Here is an 18,435-nt window from a genome sequence, read left to right on the forward strand (position 1 = left end):
GGGGCTGGAGGGACACAAGGCTGGAGACCCAGGGCTGCAGGAGCTGCCATCCAGCCTGGCCTTCCAAGGTACTGAGCCTTCCTTCTGTGCCCCAGGATGAGAAGCGGAGACTCTCCTGCAACGTGAGCGAGAGCAGCTTGAGCGCTGATGGGAAACAGCCCCCGGCCAGCCGAGCTGCTGCCGGTGCTCAGCCCAGCACTGCAGGTACAACCTGCCAGGCCACCTTCCTGACAGTCCCTGCAGCCCCACCAGCAGGGCTGTGCCCTCCCACAGCACCCCCAGCACAGGTCCCCTCACCCCCTTGTGGTGGCACAGCGTGGCAACACAGGCACGTCCCCTGTTGAACACTCCCTGTGGGGCTGCAGCCATTGATCCTGGGCCTTGTGCCACTGAGTCTTTGTGCCAAGAGCTGTTTCTGGTGGGAGGCAGCCCCCTGCTCCTGGCTGGGCTCACATCCCATGGCACCTCTGTCCCCTCTGCCCTGCACTGCCACACTCCCATAGGCAGGAGCGCTCACAGCCCTGGGGATTCAGAGCCCTGGGCACACTGATGGGCTCTATGCACCCCCAGGCTGGCTGAGCCTCCATCCCACCTCTCCTGCCTGCACAGGCTCATCTCTGTCTCCCACTGGCTTTGGTGGCCGTGTGAAAAGCGCCAGCAAGCTCCCCCCGCTGCCCCGCAAGTTCAGCGCCGCGGTGTACGAGACATTCCTGGAGCAGAGCAATGCTGCAGCTGCAGGGAAGGTACTGCAGGGGAGGCACTGCCTGGCCCTGGCCCAGCCCCAGCACCCCTCACCTCCCTCTCTGCTTGCAGGCAGCCACATCCCCACCCGTGGATGGGAGCAGAAGCCTCAAGTCACCGCCACTGCCGCCACCCAAATCCAAGCGACTGTCACAGCTCTGATGCCACCTGCAGCTGCCACCCCTGCCCAGTGTCCGTGCCCAGCCAGCTGCTGCACCCACAGCCCTGCTTGATTCTCACCTGCTGGAGCATCTCTTGCAGCTCTGTCACCCAGAGCAGCCCACACGGCCATGGTACTCCCTGTGTGTACCAGGCACTGCCACCCCTGGCTATTGCCACCCTCCAGGTGTCCCCTGAGGCTGGAACCCACCTGGCTCTGGATGCTTCCTATGCCACTGGAGCCATGCTGAGCTCCCACACATGCAGCCCCTTCCAGCCATGAGGACATCCCTCTGTCCTCCTGAGCTGTCCACAGACTGTGCCAGTGGCAGGGAGCCAGTGACTTCCCCAGTGGCATTTCTGCATGATTCCTGTCCCCACCCACAGGACAGCTCCCATCCCTTGGCTGCCCATCCCATCCTGCAACACCAGGACACACTCCAGGCCCAACTGCACAGGAGCCAGCCAGGTGTGCACACAGGCCCTGGCATCCTCACACTCTGCAATGTCACCTCTCCTGCCCACACCTGCCACCTGCACCAGGCAGGTGTCACTGCCCTGAGTGGCCATGCCACGCTCAGCTCCTGCCTCTGCACTGCAGCTATGGCTAATAAAGGGCAAATGCATCAGCTGGGCATCTGTGTGGGGCTGAACACCCGTTGTGAGCCCCAGCACCCACCCCTGCTGCCCACAGCCCACCCAGGGGTGGATCCCCAGCTGGCATCACCCCAAAGCACAGGGACTCACCCTCCTGCCACATGGAGCCCAATGGCCACTTCCCAAGCCAGGCTGTGCTGGCCAGACACAGGGAGGGGACTCACTGCTCAGGGCCTGAGCTGGCAAAGGGCTCTTTATTCAGGTGGGCTCAGTTGTATTTACAATCTGTTACAGGGGGATCTGGACCCGTAACCAGGGGCTGGGGAGGGCAGGGGCTGCCTGCAGCTGGGAGCTGCCATCAGTGGGTTCCCATCTACGGGGGGAGTGGGATCAGCTCCCGAGGTGAGGGCTGAGGGGAGACACGGGGAGAAGGCGCCTCTTGCCACAGCTGTGGGGCCTGGGGGCAGTCAGGCTGTGCTGGGGCCGGGCTCCCCCCGCATTCCCAAGGGAGCAGCAGGTGCTGCCTGCACAGTTCCTCACAGAGGGTTGGCCGAGGAGGCTGCCAGGCGCTTCCCAATGTAGATCCTGGATGGAGAGAGTGACTGTGAGGCACTGGTCCCAGCAAACCAGGAGCAAAGGGAGCTGCTGGGAGCAGTGGTGCGTGACAGCACCCAAGGATGAGCAGCCCAAATGCAGGAGTGTTCTCTCCTCCCCCAGCCCCATGGTGAGACCCACAGACACTCACCCCAGCCCCAGAGTCAGCAGATGGCTGAGCAGGAGTGAGGGGATGAAGAGCAGCAGCAGCTCTGAACTGAAAAGCCTCTTCTTCCTCCCCACTGCACCTTCCTGCAGGCTCCACAGCACTGGCTGGGGGGAGCACACAAAGGCAAATTCCCTGGGGAAAGTTCATGGTTAACAGGGACACAGGGACAGCAGGATGGGGGCCAGCAGCATGTGCTGGTGGGGGACACAGAACTTACTTTGGAGGCAGATACCGAGGGCAGCGGGTACAGGCCCAGCCCAGGGACGCTGTCAGGCGTCGCTGCCTCCACTTGGCTTCCTCTGGCACACCCCACTGGAAAGAGACAGAGGGCAGGTCAGAGCAGGGCCTGAGGGCACAGCAGGGTGTGGTAGGGGCAGCTGCCTCACCTGCTGGGGGTGAGGGCAGCCCGGTGGGGGCTGGCTGTGGGCAGGCAGCACCTCGCTCTCCCCTGGCTGATCGCTCCCGTGGCTGGCTCCGTCATCATCCCAGGCTGGGGAGCCCAGCACCAGCAGGGCCCTGCAAACAGAAGCCCTCAGTTACTGAGCCCAGCCTGTGGCCCTCAGCGCCAGCCACAGCCCAGCAGGGCTCTGGACTCACCCGTCACTGCTCTCTGTCTCCAGCTGGGCCTCCAGCAGCATCTGCTCCACGTCGGCGTGGCAGGAGAATGGCGAGGGTGCCAGCTCGGGCTCGGGGCAGCCTGGGCCACACCGCAGCTCCACCCAGGAGCCTGCGGGGGCTGTCAGCCCCTGTGCTGCCCCAGGCCCACCCCCGCACCCCATCCCATCCCGGCTGGGAGCCCTCCCCAGCACAGCCCACACCCCTGCCTGCAGACCGCAGGAGCACCGAGTGCAGCGTCCTACCCGGGACCGGCATCTGCCTCTGCCCCCACCCCGGCAGTGCTCATCACCCCCCGATGCCGCCACTGACCCAACCCTGGTGCACACCAGCCTGCCCGGGACCCCGGCACTCCCCAGCCCCCGGCGCACATCAGCTCCCCAGAAGCTCCGCCTGGGCTCCTCACTGACCCGCTCCCCATCCACAGTGCACATCAACCACCCCGGACTCCCGCTGACCCAGACCCGCACGTGTGCACGTCACCCCCTGACCCCCGCACTGTCCCAAACCCCGCGGTGCCCTGGCCCGCCCGGGTCTCCCATTGTCCCGACGCCCCGGTTCCCCGGCCCACCCAAGCACCCCAGTGCCCCGATCCCGCCCCGGTTCCCTTGCCCACCCAAGCACCCCAGTGCCCCGATCCCGCCCCGATGCCCCGGATCCCCCCGGACCGTCGTCGCCGGTTCCCGCCATGGCCCCGCGGGTGCTCCGCGCGCAGCCCCCGCCGCTGACAGTCACGTGACGCCCGCCAGCCCCCATGTAAATAAAACCACCGGCACCGGCCGCCGGTCTCTTAAAGGGGCGCTGGCTCCGCCCGCTGGGGCCCGCGAGCCGCAGCTCGCCCGGCCGCGGGGGCGGCGGCCCCGCCGCGTTGCCTCTTTAAGCGGCGCCTACGTGCGGCGCGCGAGCAGGCGTCGGCTGCGGCGCGTGCAGACCCGCACGGAGCCGGCCCGGTCCCGCCTCCCCCCGCTGGCCCCGCCCATCTGTCCCGCTGGCCCCGCCCCTCGCCCCGGTGCCCGCACAGCCCGAGCCGCGCCGGACGCTGCCGCCGTTTATTTCCGCCGCCAGGGGGCGCCCCCGCCCCGCCCGTCCCGTCCCGCCCGCGCGGGGCTCGCGCGCTCCCGGTGCCACCGGCCCGGCCCGGTTCGGCTCGGGGCTCCGGTCAGGGGGTTGCCACCGGCCCGGTCCGACCCGGTCAGGGGCTGCCGCCGGCCCTTGCCGCGCCGTGTTTCTCAGCGAACCGCCTGCGGGAGAGAGCGCCCTCAGACACCGCGGGGCTGGGAGCACCCTCAGGGCCACCCCCGAACCCAGCCCGGGATCCGTGGCCTGCCTGGCCAGGAAGCAGCTCCGAGGGAGCGGCACCCGGGCCCTCCCTGGCTGCACGCTGCTCTGGCCAGACCCGTTTCATTACAAGGGAAACGGGTGATGGCAGCAGGAGCTGCTCTGGAGCTGCACTCCCTGCTGGGGCCAATCCCGATGCCAGGGCTGCCCACAGCAGCTCATGGTCCTCCAGAAACACCCCGTGCTCCAGTAGGTTCCAGCCAGGTTTCCCAGTCAGTTTCCCAACAGGATGGTTCCCTCAGCACCACCCTAACAAGCCCAGGAATACTCAACTTCCCTTCAGACACATCCTCAATTTTCTGCATCTTCCTAAACCAAGACCCACACACCAGAACTGTCCCAGGATTTGTCTCATGAAAATCCTGTACAGAAATCAAACTCTCCCTGTGCCCTCACACCTAGGAGGATTAACAGTGCCCACACTGAGGGTGCCACTGTGACCACAGAGAAACCCACGGGGGCTCCTGTCAGCCAGACATGAGTCACACTGGAGAGCCCAGTGCCTGGGGCACCTCGGGTGCTGCTGGGGATCTGGGGCTTGGGCAGGGGCAGATTTTGTGTGGCTCTGAAATGGGAAGCTGTGGGGGGCTCTCACCTCCTGGCATAGTCGTACAAGGCTCGTTTCCTCTCCTGCAAGGACATGTGACGCTCCACTGGGGACTTTGCAAACTGCTTTGTAGCCGGCTAGAAGAGACAGGAGACAGATGAAGCCTCCATGGTGGCTCTGGGAGGACCTGGCATGGCAGGCTGGTGCTCCATGCCCCTGAACACCAGAGCAGGCAGACACAGTCCCAAAGTACCTTGGAAGAAGGTGCAGCCACAGAGCCCTGGATGCCAGAAGCAGCTGCAGCCTGGGAGGTAGACGGGGCAGGCAGGTCTCCAGCCTCTTCACTCTCAGGGAAGAAGGGAACTCTCCCCTCCAGCAAGTTGGCAATGGTGGTGTCCACACAGTTGGTTTGGACTGTGGGGACAAAGAGACCCGTTAGAAATTAGGATACTCCATCCTGGCTGCCAATGTGTTCCAGTGCAGCGGGGACAAGGTTTCTGCTTTCAGACCACTTCCCACTGCCACCCCAGTCCCTGCTCACCCAGGTCTGTCCTGATGACCTCCAAGGGCACGTGGGGCAGCACCTCCTTGACCTGCTGTGCCATGGCCATGACCCCCATGTCCTCGGGGGCAGCCCCAGGCAGGCTGGGGGGCACCCTGGGCTGGGCTGCTGGGTGCTGGCTCAAGGCTGCAGGAGAAAGGACAGTGGGCACAGGGTGAGGGGCTAAAAGTGGGCACTCTACATTTGATTCAAGGCTTTCAAAAATTTGCTTGGAATGTTGAAAGATTTCAAGTTAAACAATAAAATAGAAATCAAAATCGTTCTGTAATACAGAATTCATACTCTTAATACAATGGTTTTGAAATTAAATACAGAAACTAAATTTGAGCTTTAAAAATCAAACTGATAGAGAAATACTGTTTCTAACTATATTTATAAAGGAAATTTTGGCTCGAATTAAATTTTACAATTCAAATGATGGTCTTAGAAACGGTCCAGATTTGTATTTATGAAGAATTTAATTGATAATTTGAAAAATGTAAACTAGAAATGTATTACAATTTGATTTGAAGGAAAAGCTAAAATACTGATAATACTGCTCTCACTGAGAGCAGAGGTGCCCCAAAAGCAGAGCCCAGGCTGAGGTTCTGTAGCCAGGACACCCCCAGAACCCCCACCTGGGGCAAAGGGCAGCCTTGCTGTGTGCCTCAGCCTCTTCATGTGCTCGGTCCTGTCGGCAGCGGTGATCCGTGTGGATACCACACCCAGCTCCATGGCCAAGAGCTGTGGAAAGCAAGAATCACACATAAAAACACACACAGCACACACAGCCCAGGCAGCCCCTCATGCTGGGGAGCATGTCATGGGGACATGGAGCCATGGTGAGGGCAAGAGGGTGGGAACTGATTTCTCCAGGGCGTTGCAGAGAGAATAAGAAGGAACAGGAATTGCAATATCATCCTGCCAAAACAGGCTGACAAGGAGATATGAGATGTCTGGAGCTGTGAAGTATCCAGCACATAAGGGTAGGGTGGAGAAAAAACTACTTTGTTTGATTTGTGGTTTTATAAAAAGGGGGTGAAAGGATTGAACTCCATAGGAAGAGCCCTGGCAACTGCAGAAAGGCTCAATGTGGGGTGGCAAATAAGCCATGAAATAACTGAGCTCTTGCAAGTGGCAATAAATATGTACCAGAGCTCCCATCAAACAAACACATCCAGAAATGCCCTCTGCAACTCTGCCTGCACCCCACTCTGCTCTGTGCCCACCCCAGTGTGCAGCAGCCCTACACATCCCTCTCCTGCACCACCTTCCTACCTCCTGAACTCGGAGCGCAAAGTCCTCAACCCGCTCGTCCGCTCGTCTGGGGACAGACGGCATCCACCTGAGAGGGGACAACAGCACATGGAGCCAGCCCTGCCCTGGGGACACCCTGCCAGGGGCAGCCATGCTCCACCTGAGAGGGGACAACAGCACATGGAGCCAGCCCTGCAGAGAGCAGACCCTGGGGACACCCTGCCAGGGGCAGCCATGCTCCCTGCTCACCAAACCCCAACTCCCAAATCCAGGACATGGCAGAAGGCAGAACTGGCTCACTGGAGCTCTGTCAGCTCTCAAGTGTAACACAAGGGATGTGCAGTTCCCAGAAAGGCCTTAATGAGGATCCTTGGTCATTTACATGGGAGTAGAAACAGGTCACCCAGAATTTAGACAGACAGAACCAGGGAAAGGCTTTCCTTTGCTAAAATACACCAAGCCCTACATTTGATTCCCAGTCCCTTCCACTGCCCTCATTACAGCAAAGCTACTCAGCCAGCCTGGGCTCAGCCAGGCCCTGGGCAGGGCTCTGGACCACCCCACTCCCAAGGGATTGTAGGAACAGACACCAGGGGCCAGCACTGCTGGGCTGAGCAGCCCTGCAGAGAATCACTGCACACCAGCTTCAAAAATACACCTGGAAACCTGAACTAAACACCTGGAGAGACTGAGACTCCTTCTCCAACAAGAAGCAGGAGATCTCTCCACATCAGAAGCTGGACATGGCCATGCCCAGGTGGTGCTGAGCCCAGCCCTGCTGAGGCACCCAGGGAAGGATCTCACTGCCAGGGTGACACCACAGCCCTGCCCACCCTCAACCCTGCCCCAAACGGAAGAGAGAGACGTAGTACCTTACTTGATAAACTGTGAAGGGAACAAAGAAGGTCCAGAGCAGCTCTGTGATCCAGGAGGAGTCAGCCACACTCTGGGGAAGAGAGCACAGTGAGATCCCAGCCATGGAACAGGAGCTGGTTCAGGTTCTGCTGGGGAGGGAGGTGAGCAGAGCACACCTGAGCTGTGGCTGGAGGATTGGGAAAGTGGGAACAGCAAAGCCAGTGCAAGCCCCAGGGCAGCTTCACCCTCATTAGTCATCACCAGTTTCCACTGCTCCCAGTGCAAACTTTCCTCCCATTAAGACAGCAGCAAGACTTTTCCTCAGTATCCCCACATTCCCTACTAGTCTGTGCCTTCAGAAAGCCACAAAAACGCCTGAAAACCTACAAATGCTGCCTCAGAACCACAAACAATCCTCCCTCTTTTTGGTGGCAACAGCATTTCTTTGATGTCCCAACTCCTGTAAGCTCTCCCAGGGAAGAGGACAAGAGGAAACAGACACAGGTTGTGCAAGGGGTTGGATATTGGGAAAATTCCTCCACAGGCTGAGAGGGATTTCCCAACCCAAATGATTCTGTGATTCTCAGACAGGGCTCATGCCTGGATTACCCACAGCCTTGGAAGAGGAGCTGAACATGAGAAAAGCCCCAAAAGCCCAGACATGAGGGGAACAGAGAAGCCTCATTCTGGATAAACAGAAACCTCAGAACCCTAAACCCAAATGCCTGGAGTGATGCCCACAGCCAGATTTCAGTTACACTGCCTGTGCCAACAACATCCTCCTGCAATATTCCAAACTGGAGCTGATGAAAATTCTTCTTAACCCCAAATTTGGTGTTTGACCAACCCAGTGCCTAATATACATTACTCAATTATATAAGGAAACTTTCTATAAAGCACCAATTGAACCATTCAAAATAACCACATCTCCAGTCCTTCCAGTTTCTGATGGTTTAAAAATCCCCCCAGAAATCCACCAGGATTTACTCAGCCAATGTGCAGGAAGCACAGAATCCTGCTCAGACTCTGGAGGTAAAATCTGAGCCAAGAAATTGCTGTAACCAGCACCTCCACACAGACCTGCTGCTCTCCCTGACATGCATGAGGGAAGGGATGCACAGACAGACACACAACTTGTCACATCTCAGATCACATCTCAGAATTTCTCAAAGGAACCAAACTCATAAAAGCATATGATATTCCTTATAAACTGTCCACAACAAAAAAAAAAACTCCCTCAATTTTCTGGAGGAGTCATTCAAAACATAACTCATCCTCACTGCTAGAAAACTGCATCTTCACCAACACTTTGTGGCCTGCCTCAACTTTGTCTCAGCACCCCTGGCCTGGCAGGGGTTAACAAATCTCTGCCAAATATTCCTGCAGTTGCCATCCCTGCACACATCCAAGTGACTCCTCACCCTCCCAGGGGTTCCTTTGCTGTGCCCCCAGAAACACCAGACCCACGAGTGACAGCCATGACTGGCAGCTCTCTGTGGTCATCAGATCATAAATAATCAATATCAAAAATACCAAATTCAACAAAGCCTCACTGAGAGCAGTTTCCCTGCAATGCCTTCAGCAGCGAGGCCATTGCCCTGGTGAACTTTAATCCCTTGTGTGGGGCTGTTCCTGCACCATGTGCTGTGTCTGTGCCTGGGGGCACCAGCTCAGGAGCCTCCAGAGCCCTGCATGACCTTTGGCACAAGGACTGACAGCAGGGAACTCACTGCACTGGCCATGGAAGCCAGAGGCACAGTGACAGCCAGCTGGGCCACCAACATCTGTCACACTGGCCAGTGTACCAGGGGGGTCCTGACTGGCCAAGCTCCTGGGAAAGGCACTGGGAACAGTGCTAGCCCTGAGCAGCTGGTTCCAGGGGGGCAGGACATGAGGCCACAACACAAAGCAGGAGCAGAAAGAAAAGCTGTACCCACCCCACACTGGCCCTGTGGCCCAGCACTCACCACAGCCACCAACGGCCTCCGGACCTGCAGGGCAACGGGCTGGACCTCATCCAGGATGGAGAAGGGCCAGGAGCTGGGAAGGGAAGAATCCTGCAAGTGAATGATCCCATAGCCACCTCAAGCCATTCTGTCACCATTCCCAGCCCCCCTGCTGCAGGAATTCCCTCTCCCCTGCTGTGGGAACTCCCAGTCCCTCACCTGAAGCGGAGCAGCCCGGCCCTGCCGTTGGTGGCTGCCTCCTCTGGGAACAGCAGCAGGGGGGGGTTCCCCTGGTGGGCAGAGTATTCCTTCAGGGAATCCACCAGCTCTGCACGGCTGCCACTCACTCCCAGCTCCATGAACCCCCGGGACCAGCAGATGAACCCTGGGGCACCACTCAGGGCAGGCTGCAGGAGAACAGGAGTGAGGAGGAAACACAAACTCCAGCCCCAATTCCACAGAAAAAGGATTCCAAATCATCAGTTCAGACTGTGCCCTGCCTGCCAGAGACAGCACTCCCAGCTGCCTGTGTCTCAGTGTTCTCTCCAGCAGTCCCTGACACACTTGGCAGGACACACACTGCTTCCAGGAGTTCCCCCCTCTCCAGGCCAGGGGTAAATCAATGGCTGTGCAGGACACAGTAGCCACCCACAGCCTGCTGACTCAGGAACTCACACACAAAGAGTTTTACAGGAGAGCAGGGACAGCCCAGAACTACCCAAGCACCACCAGCATGCAGATCCCTCAATACCCAGCATGCACCCCAAAAAACTGCCCACCCACTGCTGGGGGAACCCTGCAACCAGCCCTGCCCCCTTATGCAAAAGGACAGAGAAGGAAGTGGCTGATGAGATCTGTCCACTCTTCCACCAAAATCAACCCCCACTGTAACAATTCCTGCTGCTCCTCACCCTGTTCCATTTTTTCATGCAGAGCCCCAGAGTGAGACTGAGCCACAGAAAACACCTCAAGGTTAACACATTGAGTTAATAAATAAGTCAGATCTGGAGATGAAACCTTCCAGGATCTGAAAGAGCCTAGAGGGAAGCTGGACAGGGAATCTGCGTCAGAAACTGGAGCAACAGGGACAAGGATTAATGGGTACAACTGAAAGAAAAAAAAATTTAGGCTGGGTATTAGGAAGAAATTTTTGAGTGTAAGAATGGTGAGGTTGCCCCTGGATCCCTGGAAGTGTCCAAGGCCAGGCTGGATGAGGCTTGGAGGCCACTTGGGCTGGTAGAAGGGTGTTCCTGGGGTGGCACGGGGTGGGCTTTAAGCTGCCTTCCACTGTGACCACCGCAACCCCAAATGGGGCCGAGCTGCCCGCGCCCGCCCTCGGGGAGGAGCCCCGCCGTGCCCTCAACCGTGTGCAGGAGGTGAGCAGGCTGACGACATTGTGGTCGAAGGGGGTGACGTGGTTGGCAATGAAGACCCTGGAGCCAGCCCCGCGCAGCCGAGGGTCACTCTGGCGCACCAGCAGCCCCAGCACGGAGCACATCACACGGACAATGAACCTGCCGGGGGAACAAGGATCTTCCTCAAGTCCTGCAGGCCCAAAACCACTGGCTAGGTGACACGTCCAACAGGCAAAGGAACACGGGGATCAAATGGAAAACGACACATCTGGAGCAGAATTGGTGTGGGCTGGGACTGGGAATGAGGGCAGCAAGTACCCACAGAACTCCTGAGGCAGCACACCAGGCTGATCCACGTGCTACAGACCAGTCCCTGAACCCTCCAGATGTGGCTGCCAGCTCCCGGCTTGGCAGAGCAAGCACCTCCAAGGCTCCTGAAGATAAGGAGCCCCGAAGGCACAGCAACCCGCCGATCCTTCCCTGAGCCAAGTCACCACACCCAGGGGCCAGGGCGGCCCTGCCACCCCACCGGGCAGCAGCCGGAGCCCCCCCGGTCACTCACCGGCGCACGACGCTGTCGGCAGGGCGCAGCTGACCAGGAACACGTGGACGCCGATGAAGACGCGCAGGACGAGCAGGCAGAGCCCCACGGGGGCGTAGAGCAGCAGGGCCAGCAGCAGGAACCCATCGGTCGGGAAGCTGCGGGGGCAGAGAGCGGCCGGGGCCGCTGGAGCGTGGCCGGGACGATCCTCAGGACTCCCCCCCAGCAGATCTCCAGACCAATTCGGGCACACCCCGAACCCTCCCCGCTCCCCTCACGGATCACCCCGACCTTGCCCACGGGGATTTCCGCTGGCCCCGCGACCCCCGCCCATGGCTCCCGCAGTTCTCGCGCGGCTGCCCCGGGAGTCCCCGCCGCACGGGCCCCGCGCGGGCGCTCACCGGTGCGAGTCGAAGAGCCGCTCGGGGCTCGGGGCCGCGGGCGGCTCCATCCCCGCCGCGCCGGCGCCTCACAGCCACCCGCACCCGCCGCCATCTTGCCCGCGGCCGCGCGCCCGGTCCGCGCGGGGCACGCTGGGAGCGCGCCGCCTTCCGGGCCCGCACCGCGCCGCCGCAGCGCTCTCGCCCCGGCCGCGACCCTCGGCGGCGCCGGCGGACTCGGGTGAGCCCGCTCTGACAATGGGGCTGTTCTCTCCGCTGTCGGGCGAGTTATCGGCACATCTCACTGACGGCGGGACCGTAGCTCCCAGCTGGGACTACAACTCCCGGCGCACCCTACGGCAGTAACCAGCTGCTGGCAGGCCCCGCCTCAGGAACTACAACTCTCGGCGTGCTCCGCGGTGGAGGGCAGCTTCGGGCAGCGTCCAGCTCAGGACTACAACTCCCCTAGTGCCCCGCGGCTTGGCCCTGCCCCCGGCGGGGCGTGGCTTCCATGGGGCAGCATGGCGGCAGCGGCGCGGAGAGTGCGGATCCGGTGGATCCCGGTGCCACCGCGGTACAGGGCTGGTGCCGAGCACTGACCGGCACCGCTTGAGGCCGGCCGCCGCCCCCTCCTCCTCCTCCTCCTTCCCATCTCCACCGCCGCTCAGCCCGGGGCCGGTCTCTGGCGGCGGCGGTGGGCGCCGGGGCGGCGGCGCTGGTGCTGCTGTGGGCCCGGGGAGCGCCGCCGGCCGCCGCTGAGCGCCGCCGTGCCCGCCCCGCCGGCCGCCCCTCCGCCCACTCCCCCCGCGCCGCCTTCAACTTCATCGCCGACGTGGTGGAGAAAACGGCGCCCGGCGCTGGTCTACGTGTGAGATCGTGGGCAGGTACCGGCACCGGGAGCTCTCCGGGGAAGGATTTCGCTCGTCTTTGCGCAGTGTGGCACCGGCACCTCTCGGAGCGCTCCCACAAATGCCTCGGGAGGCACCGACACGTGGCTTGCCACACGGTCCGCTGCCGCTTCCATGTCCTCCGGCGCCGTCTGGTGAAGTTGCTTTCAGGCTGCCTCGTTACCTCTGCCTGGGAGCAGCGCTATAGCATTTCCCTTTTTATCTCTGTAGTTAATGGTCTCACCATCCAATGCCTCCGGCCCCTCGGAGCGCCTGTGTCAGCAGCTCTTCCCTCCAGCTGGTTGACTGCTTGCTTCCAGCTTGGTGTCACCTGTGTGCAGTGTCACCTTCTGTGGCTCACAGCTGGTGCTGCTCCTTCTCTGGGTTCCTGACCCGCTCTGGCAATATTCACCACCAGCTGGGCTTTGGCCTTGCTGGTCCATCCTGTTTTCCATTCACTTCACCTGACTACCAGCAGAACTTGTGGCGATTGACCAGGACCCAGAGTTGTGAGTCTGCTCCTGCTATCAGGAAATGTTCCTGTGGCCTCTAAGGTGTTTGTTATTTGCTTCAAGGCTGGGCTCTGTGTGTTCTGCACAGGTCACAGGCCCTCCTGTGTGCTTCTGTTCCTGGCAGGATTATACCATTCTGGCTGTGCATGAGCTGTGTATTCCTCCTGCATTCATGCAGATTGTTTGTGCATACTTGGGACAGGGAAGGATTCCCCCATTGTGCCATTGCCTGTGTACCCTCCCTGCTCCCTGCCACCCCTCCTGACCCACGGCCTCCTTGCAGACACCCCTTCCTGGGCCGTGAGGTGCCCATCTCCAATGGCTCAGGTTTCCTGGTGTCCCCGGACGGGCTGATCGTCACCAACGCGCACGTGGTGGCGAACCGGCGGCGCGTGCGGGTCAAGCTGGCCAGCGGCGAGATGTACGACGCCGTGGTGCAGGACGTGGACCAGGTGGCAGACATTGCCACCATCAAGATCAAGCCCAGGTGCGTGTGCCTGTCATGGGGACACCGGGAGGTGGGGACATTCCCCGTGTCCTGCTTCATCCTGCTGATTGCCCCTCTCCCCGCAGCACCCGCTGCCCACGCTGCCGCTGGGCCGCTCGGCCGAGGTGAGGCAGGGCGAGTTTGTGGTGGCCATGGGCAGCCCCTTTGCCCTGCAGAACACCATCACCTCGGGCATCGTCAGCTCGGCGCAGCGCGGCAGCCGCGAGCTGGGGCTGGCTGCCACCGACATGGAGTACATCCAGACCGACGCCGCCATCGATGTGAGGGACCTGGGACTGGGAGGGAGGGAGGAGGGGCTCACACAGAGCACGGGGTTCTGGCTGGTCACCCTGGGATCGGCCTCAGGATGGGGCTCTTGTGGTCTGCTCACACTCTCTCTCTCCTCTGCCGCAGTTCGGGAACTCTGGGGGCCCCCTCGTCAACCTGGTGAGTCCTGCTCTTTGTCCCCTTGCTGGCTGGGGCAGGGATGTGCTGTGTGCTTTGTGCCTCTCTGTGGGAGTGCTTGTGGGTGTTGGGAGGCTTCCTGGAGGGAGAGGAGGGCTAAGGCTGGCATGCAAACCCTGTGCAGTATCTGAGGCAGCTGGAGCTGATGAGGTCTGGCAGGGCAGAGCCAGGGACTGCACAGACTCGTCCCATAGACTCAGCCCCTGGGTCCTGCCCAGCCACAGGCCAGACCCCAGGCTGGTGCAGTAGTCCCTGCTCTGGACAGTGATCCAGGCTGGGTATCCCAGTGCCCTTTCCCTGCAGGATGGCGAGGTGATTGGTGTGAACACCATGAAGGTGACATCAGGCATCTCCTTTGCCATCCCCTCTGACCGGCTGCGGAAGTTCCTGCAGAAGGAGGAGCAGCGCAAGAGTGAGTGGGGATCTCCCTGCTCGGGTTTTGAGGGAGGAGGATGAGAGAGGGAAACTGGCATAGCTGGGCTCTGGAAAGGCAAGGGGAGCAGGAGAAGACTTTGGGGCCTCATCTGGTGCCACAGGAAAGCTGTGCTGCTGCTGCCTTGCCCTGTCTGGTTCTCCTGTGACACTGGGGAGGGACATTCTCTGTCAAAAGTCTGGCAACCAGGGAAACCAATCACAGTGCAAAACACATCAACTGGAATGGTCTCGCAGGTGCTGGGAACTGGACTGAGCTGTTGCAGGGCTTTGGAATGGCTCTGGATGCTGCCTGCCCTGAGGGCTGTGAGAGCTCAGCCCAGCAGTGATCTGAGCACATCTTTCTTTCCCAGCCATGACATTCCATGTCCTTTCCTTCCACAGGCTCTTGGTTTGGCAATGCAGAGACAAAGCGCCGGTACATTGGGGTGATGATGCTGACCCTCACTCCCAGGTACCCTGAGGTCAGGGGCCAGCAGGGATATGATGGGATCTTCCCAACTAACTGAGGGTGCCTGGTTTTGGGAGGATTGTCTCCACAGTTTAAGCTTTCACTCTCAGATCTCTTTGTGCTTGTGTTGCTGGTTAGATTCCCAGCTGGCTCAGAGGTGAATTGGAATCTTGCAAGTTTCTACAGTGGTAGCAGACTCTGTGACCAGATAAAAAGTGCTGTCCCTGGCAGGAGGGTGGAGCCAGGTGGGGGTCAGGCTCTGCTCCAGGGAACAAGGGACAGGACTAGAGGAAACTGCCTCAGGTTATGCCAGGGGAGGTTGAGGTTGGATACTGGGAAAACTCCTTCTTGGAAAGGGCTCTCCAGCCCTGGCACATCTGCCTAGGGCAATGGTGGAGTCCCCATCCTTGGGGGGGATTTAACATCTGTGTGGATGTGGCACTTGGGAACATGGTCAGTGGTGGCCTTGGCAGAGCTGGGGGAGTGTTTGGACTTGATCTTAACAAGTCTTTTCCAACCCAAACAATTCTGTGCAATGTCAGCAAGCAGGACCTGTGCTCTCACCTCTGGGAGCAGTTCTCAAGGACAACACCTGCTCTGGTTCTTTGGCTCTTGCAGCCACATTTAAGGTACCTTCAGCTGGCTCGTGGGGCTGGTGTTGTGCCTTTTGGGAGTGTGCTCTGCCCTCCTCAAGGTGTGGTGAGTTCCCCAGTGCCCAGCAGATGGTGCTGGTCCCCAGCAGAACCCGAGGGATGTGGGAGGCCAGCCCAGCCTCCTCCTGCTTCCCTGGCCACGCTTGCAGGGACCAGCTCTGTCAGGAAGCAGCGTGAAATTCCTCAGACACAGCTCCTGGGATGTGGGTCCAGCTTCCTTCCACACAGCCCCCAGCCAGTCCAGAGAAACCATCTGACTGCCAGGCTTGTTTGTGCCCAGCAGGAAGAGCTCCCAACAAGGGATTGCTCGCCTTGGAATCGGGTGACTGCCCTGAACACCCTGAACCTTTCCATCTGGAAACCTTTCCCTGGCACAGGAAGGGGAAGCTCTGTGTTGGGCACAGGCTCAGGCACAGACCCTGTTGTTCTGTCTGTGGTGTCCAGGCCAGATAAGAGGCAGTGGGCACAGAGATGTGTGTGCCCACAAGAAATCCCTTTTTTTACTGTGAGGAGGGTGCTCAGAGCCTGGCACACGTTGCCTGGGGATCCTCAAAACCCAGCTGGACACAGTTCAGAGCAGCCTGCCCTGACTGAGCCTGCTAAGATGAACTTGAGAGGCCTCTTCCCACCTTTGCTGTGTGAAATTGGGAAGGGATGGCAGCTTGCACTGGGCAGTGGGACAGCACAGTAGGGTTCAGCACAGATCACAGACACGTGGGGAGCCCTGACTGGCTGAGCAGGGACCTGAGAAGAGCAGAGCTGGGCAGAGACTGAGTGTGTGGGTCTGCAGGGACTGGAGCTGATGCAGTGTTTGAGGGAAGAATGCTGTCACTGGAGAGATCCAGCTGGAGTGCTGCATCCACTTCTGGATTTGATTCAAGATGGGTGAGGAGCTGTTGGGGAGAGTCCAAAGAGGAGTTGTGAGAGATGCAGAGTTTAAATTTGGTTTAGAAATCCTCAGATCTGTGGGAAAGTTGGAGAAACTGTGATTGTTTAGTCTCTAGACTCAGGAGGAGAGCTCTGCTGACACGTCTGGCAGGAAGAGGGGCACAGCCTGTGTTGTGTATCCTGCCCACTTAAGGCAGAGAAGTGAAACCACAGCAGGGGAGGGGCAGGTCTGACCCCGGGAAGGCTGATGTGACATGGGGATATGCATCACCACAGCTGTGATCCAGCTGCTCCACGGGTTTCCAGCTCTCCCTGGCGATTCTCCTCCTCTCATTTTGGCAGGAGGATGGCAATGTTTGGGGCTGGCAGCTGTGGCTCCTGCTCAGCAGGGTACAGGGACACAGGAGGGGAGGTTCTGTGCCTGGTCTCTAAGCCTGTGCAGCTGCAGGGAGTGTGGGGTGGGAGCCCTGCTCTGCCTCCAGCTCCATCCCTGATGCTGATATTCACTCTGCAGCATCCTGGCAGAGCTGAAGCTGCGTGACCCCACCTTTCCTGACATCTCCTACGGCGTGCTGATCCACAAGGTGATCATCGGCTCCCCAGCACACCAGTAAGTGCTGCCCTGTGCCTCAGGGCTGTGTGTGGGAGCCCCTGGGGGATCCAGAGCTGCAGGGCTTAGCCTTGCAGCAGAAACCACCTGGTGACCTTTTCCCAGGCTGCCTAAGTACCGCTGTGGCTGCAGAACCCCTGGTGCCACAACTTGCAGGACGATGACACCGAGTGTCTGCCTCACCCTCTGCGTGCTCCATCGGTGTTCTCCCCGCAGGGCAGGGCTGAAGGCTGGGGACGTGGTGCTGGAGATCAACGGGGCGGTGTCACGGCGTGCTGAGGACGTGTACGAGGCCGTGAGGACGCAGCAGAGCCTGGCGCTGCTGGTGCGGCGTGGCTACGACACCCTGCTGGTCAGCGTGGTCCCCGAGGTCACCGAGTAGCAGAGCCCCCCCAGAGCTGAGGGCAGGACTGAGATGTGTCCGTGCTGGCCGGGCAGAGACACGGAGCTCGTGCAGGGCTGGAAGGGGCCAGGAGAGGGGCATGGGTGACTTGTGCTGCGGCTGTTCCCCTCTGTACTCCAATAAAGCACTTTTCTAGCGGCCCCCGGGGCCGGGGTGCCTCCTTCTCATGGCAGCAGCAGTTGCCTGGTGGAGGCTGGGCTGTGTGGGACCCTGCTCCTTCTGTCAGTGCCCACATGAGACCCTGCAGCTGGGGAGCAGCTTGCTGTGCCTCCAGAGATCTTATCAGTGTTCGTGGTGTCCTGCCACCTGCTTGGTACCCACCTGGGCTGGGAGCTGGCTGCTCTCTCTATCTGGCAGACAGCTGTTGAGCCATGGATTGAGTGGCCCCTCTGTGGGGTGGGTCTGGGACCAGCAGTGCTGGTGTGCCATGGCCATCTGGTCACATCCCTTCTGCTGGCAGTTCTGGGACTGCTCCAAGCCCTGTCTCTACATCCCTTTACAGACAGTGATGAAATTGGTGCCAATGCTGGAATTGTAATGGCCGGGGCAGCATCTCCTGGCCCTGATGTCCAGCAGGGCTGAGGGTGGGAGCCGCAGCCGGGCTCTGCCTGTCCCGCCCCCATCTCTGCTCCCACACACACCCGGCCCCTGGGGACAGCTGCGGGGAAGGAGCAGCTCCGGCTGTTCCTCGCCTTCCTGGAAGAGCGGCTGGAGCGGGAGCAGCGGCGAGGGCAGCCCGGAGGAATGCGGCAGCAGGGCCGGCCCCTGCCCGTGACGGCGCTCCCCATTCCCGGCCTGTTGCTTTTGGGCCGTGAAAGAAGCGCAGTTCCTCAGGGCTGCGGTGGCGAGGGGCGGCTCTGCCCTGAGAACAGGCCTCCTTTCAGCAGCCCCGGCCTCGCCGGAGGAATTCGCAGCCCCGGCCAGCGGCGCGGCTCGGGGGAAATGGCGGCGCGTCTGGCATAGCTGCTCCGGCTGCGCTGACCGCAGCGCGTTCCAGCACCGAGCCAAGGCC

General features: G+C 60.4%; 4 protein-coding genes across 6 annotated transcripts in view; 2 read left to right on the forward strand and 2 right to left on the reverse strand.

Moving 5' to 3' along the window:
- LOC306802352 (dedicator of cytokinesis protein 2-like) overlaps window positions 1–1,273 on the forward strand; it is a 44,528-nt gene extending 43,255 nt beyond the window's left edge. Inside the window, 3 exon segments of the mRNA XM_079306390.1 lie at window positions 96–204; window positions 610–743; window positions 814–1,273. Of these exon segments, the coding sequence (XP_079162516.1) occupies window positions 96–204; window positions 610–743; window positions 814–903 (333 nt within the window). The 3' untranslated portion in view covers window positions 904–1,273.
- Window positions 1,274–1,732: 459 nt separating this feature from the next.
- LOC306802578 (BCL2/adenovirus E1B 19 kDa protein-interacting protein 3-like) lies at window positions 1,733–3,830 on the reverse strand. Of its 3 annotated transcripts, XM_079307006.1 has the most exons (6): window positions 3,544–3,830; window positions 2,858–2,987; window positions 2,647–2,776; window positions 2,478–2,572; window positions 2,243–2,392; window positions 1,733–2,082 (listed from the first exon to the last, which is right to left on the reverse strand). In XM_079307006.1, exons 1-6 carry the CDS (start codon window positions 3,629–3,631, stop codon window positions 2,034–2,036), a joined length of 642 nt encoding a protein of 213 aa, XP_079163132.1. In that variant the 5' UTR covers window positions 3,632–3,830; the 3' UTR covers window positions 1,733–2,033. The 3 variants fall into 3 exon arrangements, with proteins under 3 accessions (XP_079163132.1, XP_079163130.1, XP_079163131.1); XM_079307004.1 differs by lacking the exon at window positions 3,544–3,830 and having other exon boundaries at window positions 2,858–3,364; XM_079307005.1 differs by lacking the exons at window positions 1,733–2,082; window positions 3,544–3,830 and having other exon boundaries at window positions 2,242–2,364; window positions 2,858–3,364.
- Window positions 3,831–3,910: 80 nt separating this feature from the next.
- AUP1 (AUP1 lipid droplet regulating VLDL assembly factor) lies at window positions 3,911–11,959 on the reverse strand. Its single transcript, XM_079307007.1, is given in 14 exon segments — window positions 3,911–4,116; window positions 4,809–4,897; window positions 5,014–5,174; window positions 5,302–5,448; window positions 5,940–6,045; window positions 6,580–6,646; window positions 7,431–7,504; window positions 9,381–9,453; window positions 9,579–9,766; window positions 10,724–10,728; window positions 10,731–10,873; window positions 11,277–11,292; window positions 11,295–11,413; window positions 11,657–11,959. Coding segments are annotated over 14 exon segments (1,287 nt in total). The 5' UTR covers window positions 11,707–11,959; the 3' UTR covers window positions 3,911–4,067.
- Window positions 11,960–12,001: 42 nt separating this feature from the next.
- Window positions 12,002–17,831, forward strand: HTRA2 (HtrA serine peptidase 2). The gene is given in 14 exon segments (XM_079307003.1): window positions 12,002–12,205; window positions 12,208–12,245; window positions 12,249–12,371; window positions 12,373–12,433; window positions 12,436–12,485; window positions 12,487–12,504; window positions 12,506–12,519; window positions 13,318–13,520; window positions 13,606–13,802; window positions 13,936–13,968; window positions 14,290–14,398; window positions 14,803–14,872; window positions 16,925–17,020; window positions 17,237–17,831. Coding segments are annotated over 14 exon segments (1,227 nt in total). The 5' UTR covers window positions 12,002–12,156; the 3' UTR covers window positions 17,403–17,831.
- The last annotated feature ends 604 nt before the right edge of the window (window positions 17,832–18,435 follow it).

The sequence above is a fragment of the Erithacus rubecula genome, assembly GCF_903797595.1.
Source record: "Erithacus rubecula genome assembly, chromosome: 5".
Lineage (NCBI taxonomy): Eukaryota > Metazoa > Chordata > Aves > Passeriformes > Muscicapidae > Erithacus > Erithacus rubecula.

What these genes read in the sequence shown, in the direction of transcription:
- LOC306802578 (XM_079307004.1), bottom strand. Translation starts at nt 3,309, where the DNA reads ATGTGCACTGTGGATGGGGAGCGGGTCAGTGAGGAGCCCAGGCGGAGC. An exon ending in GAGACAGAGAGCAGTGACGG is followed by an intron (nt 2,777 to 2,857) that starts GTGAGTCCAGAG and finishes TTCTGTTTGCAG; the next exon opens with GGCCCTGCTGGTGCTGGGCT. An exon ending in GCTGCCCTCACCCCCAGCAG is followed by an intron (nt 2,573 to 2,646) that starts GTGAGGCAGCTG and finishes GTCTCTTTCCAG; the next exon opens with TGGGGTGTGCCAGAGGAAGC.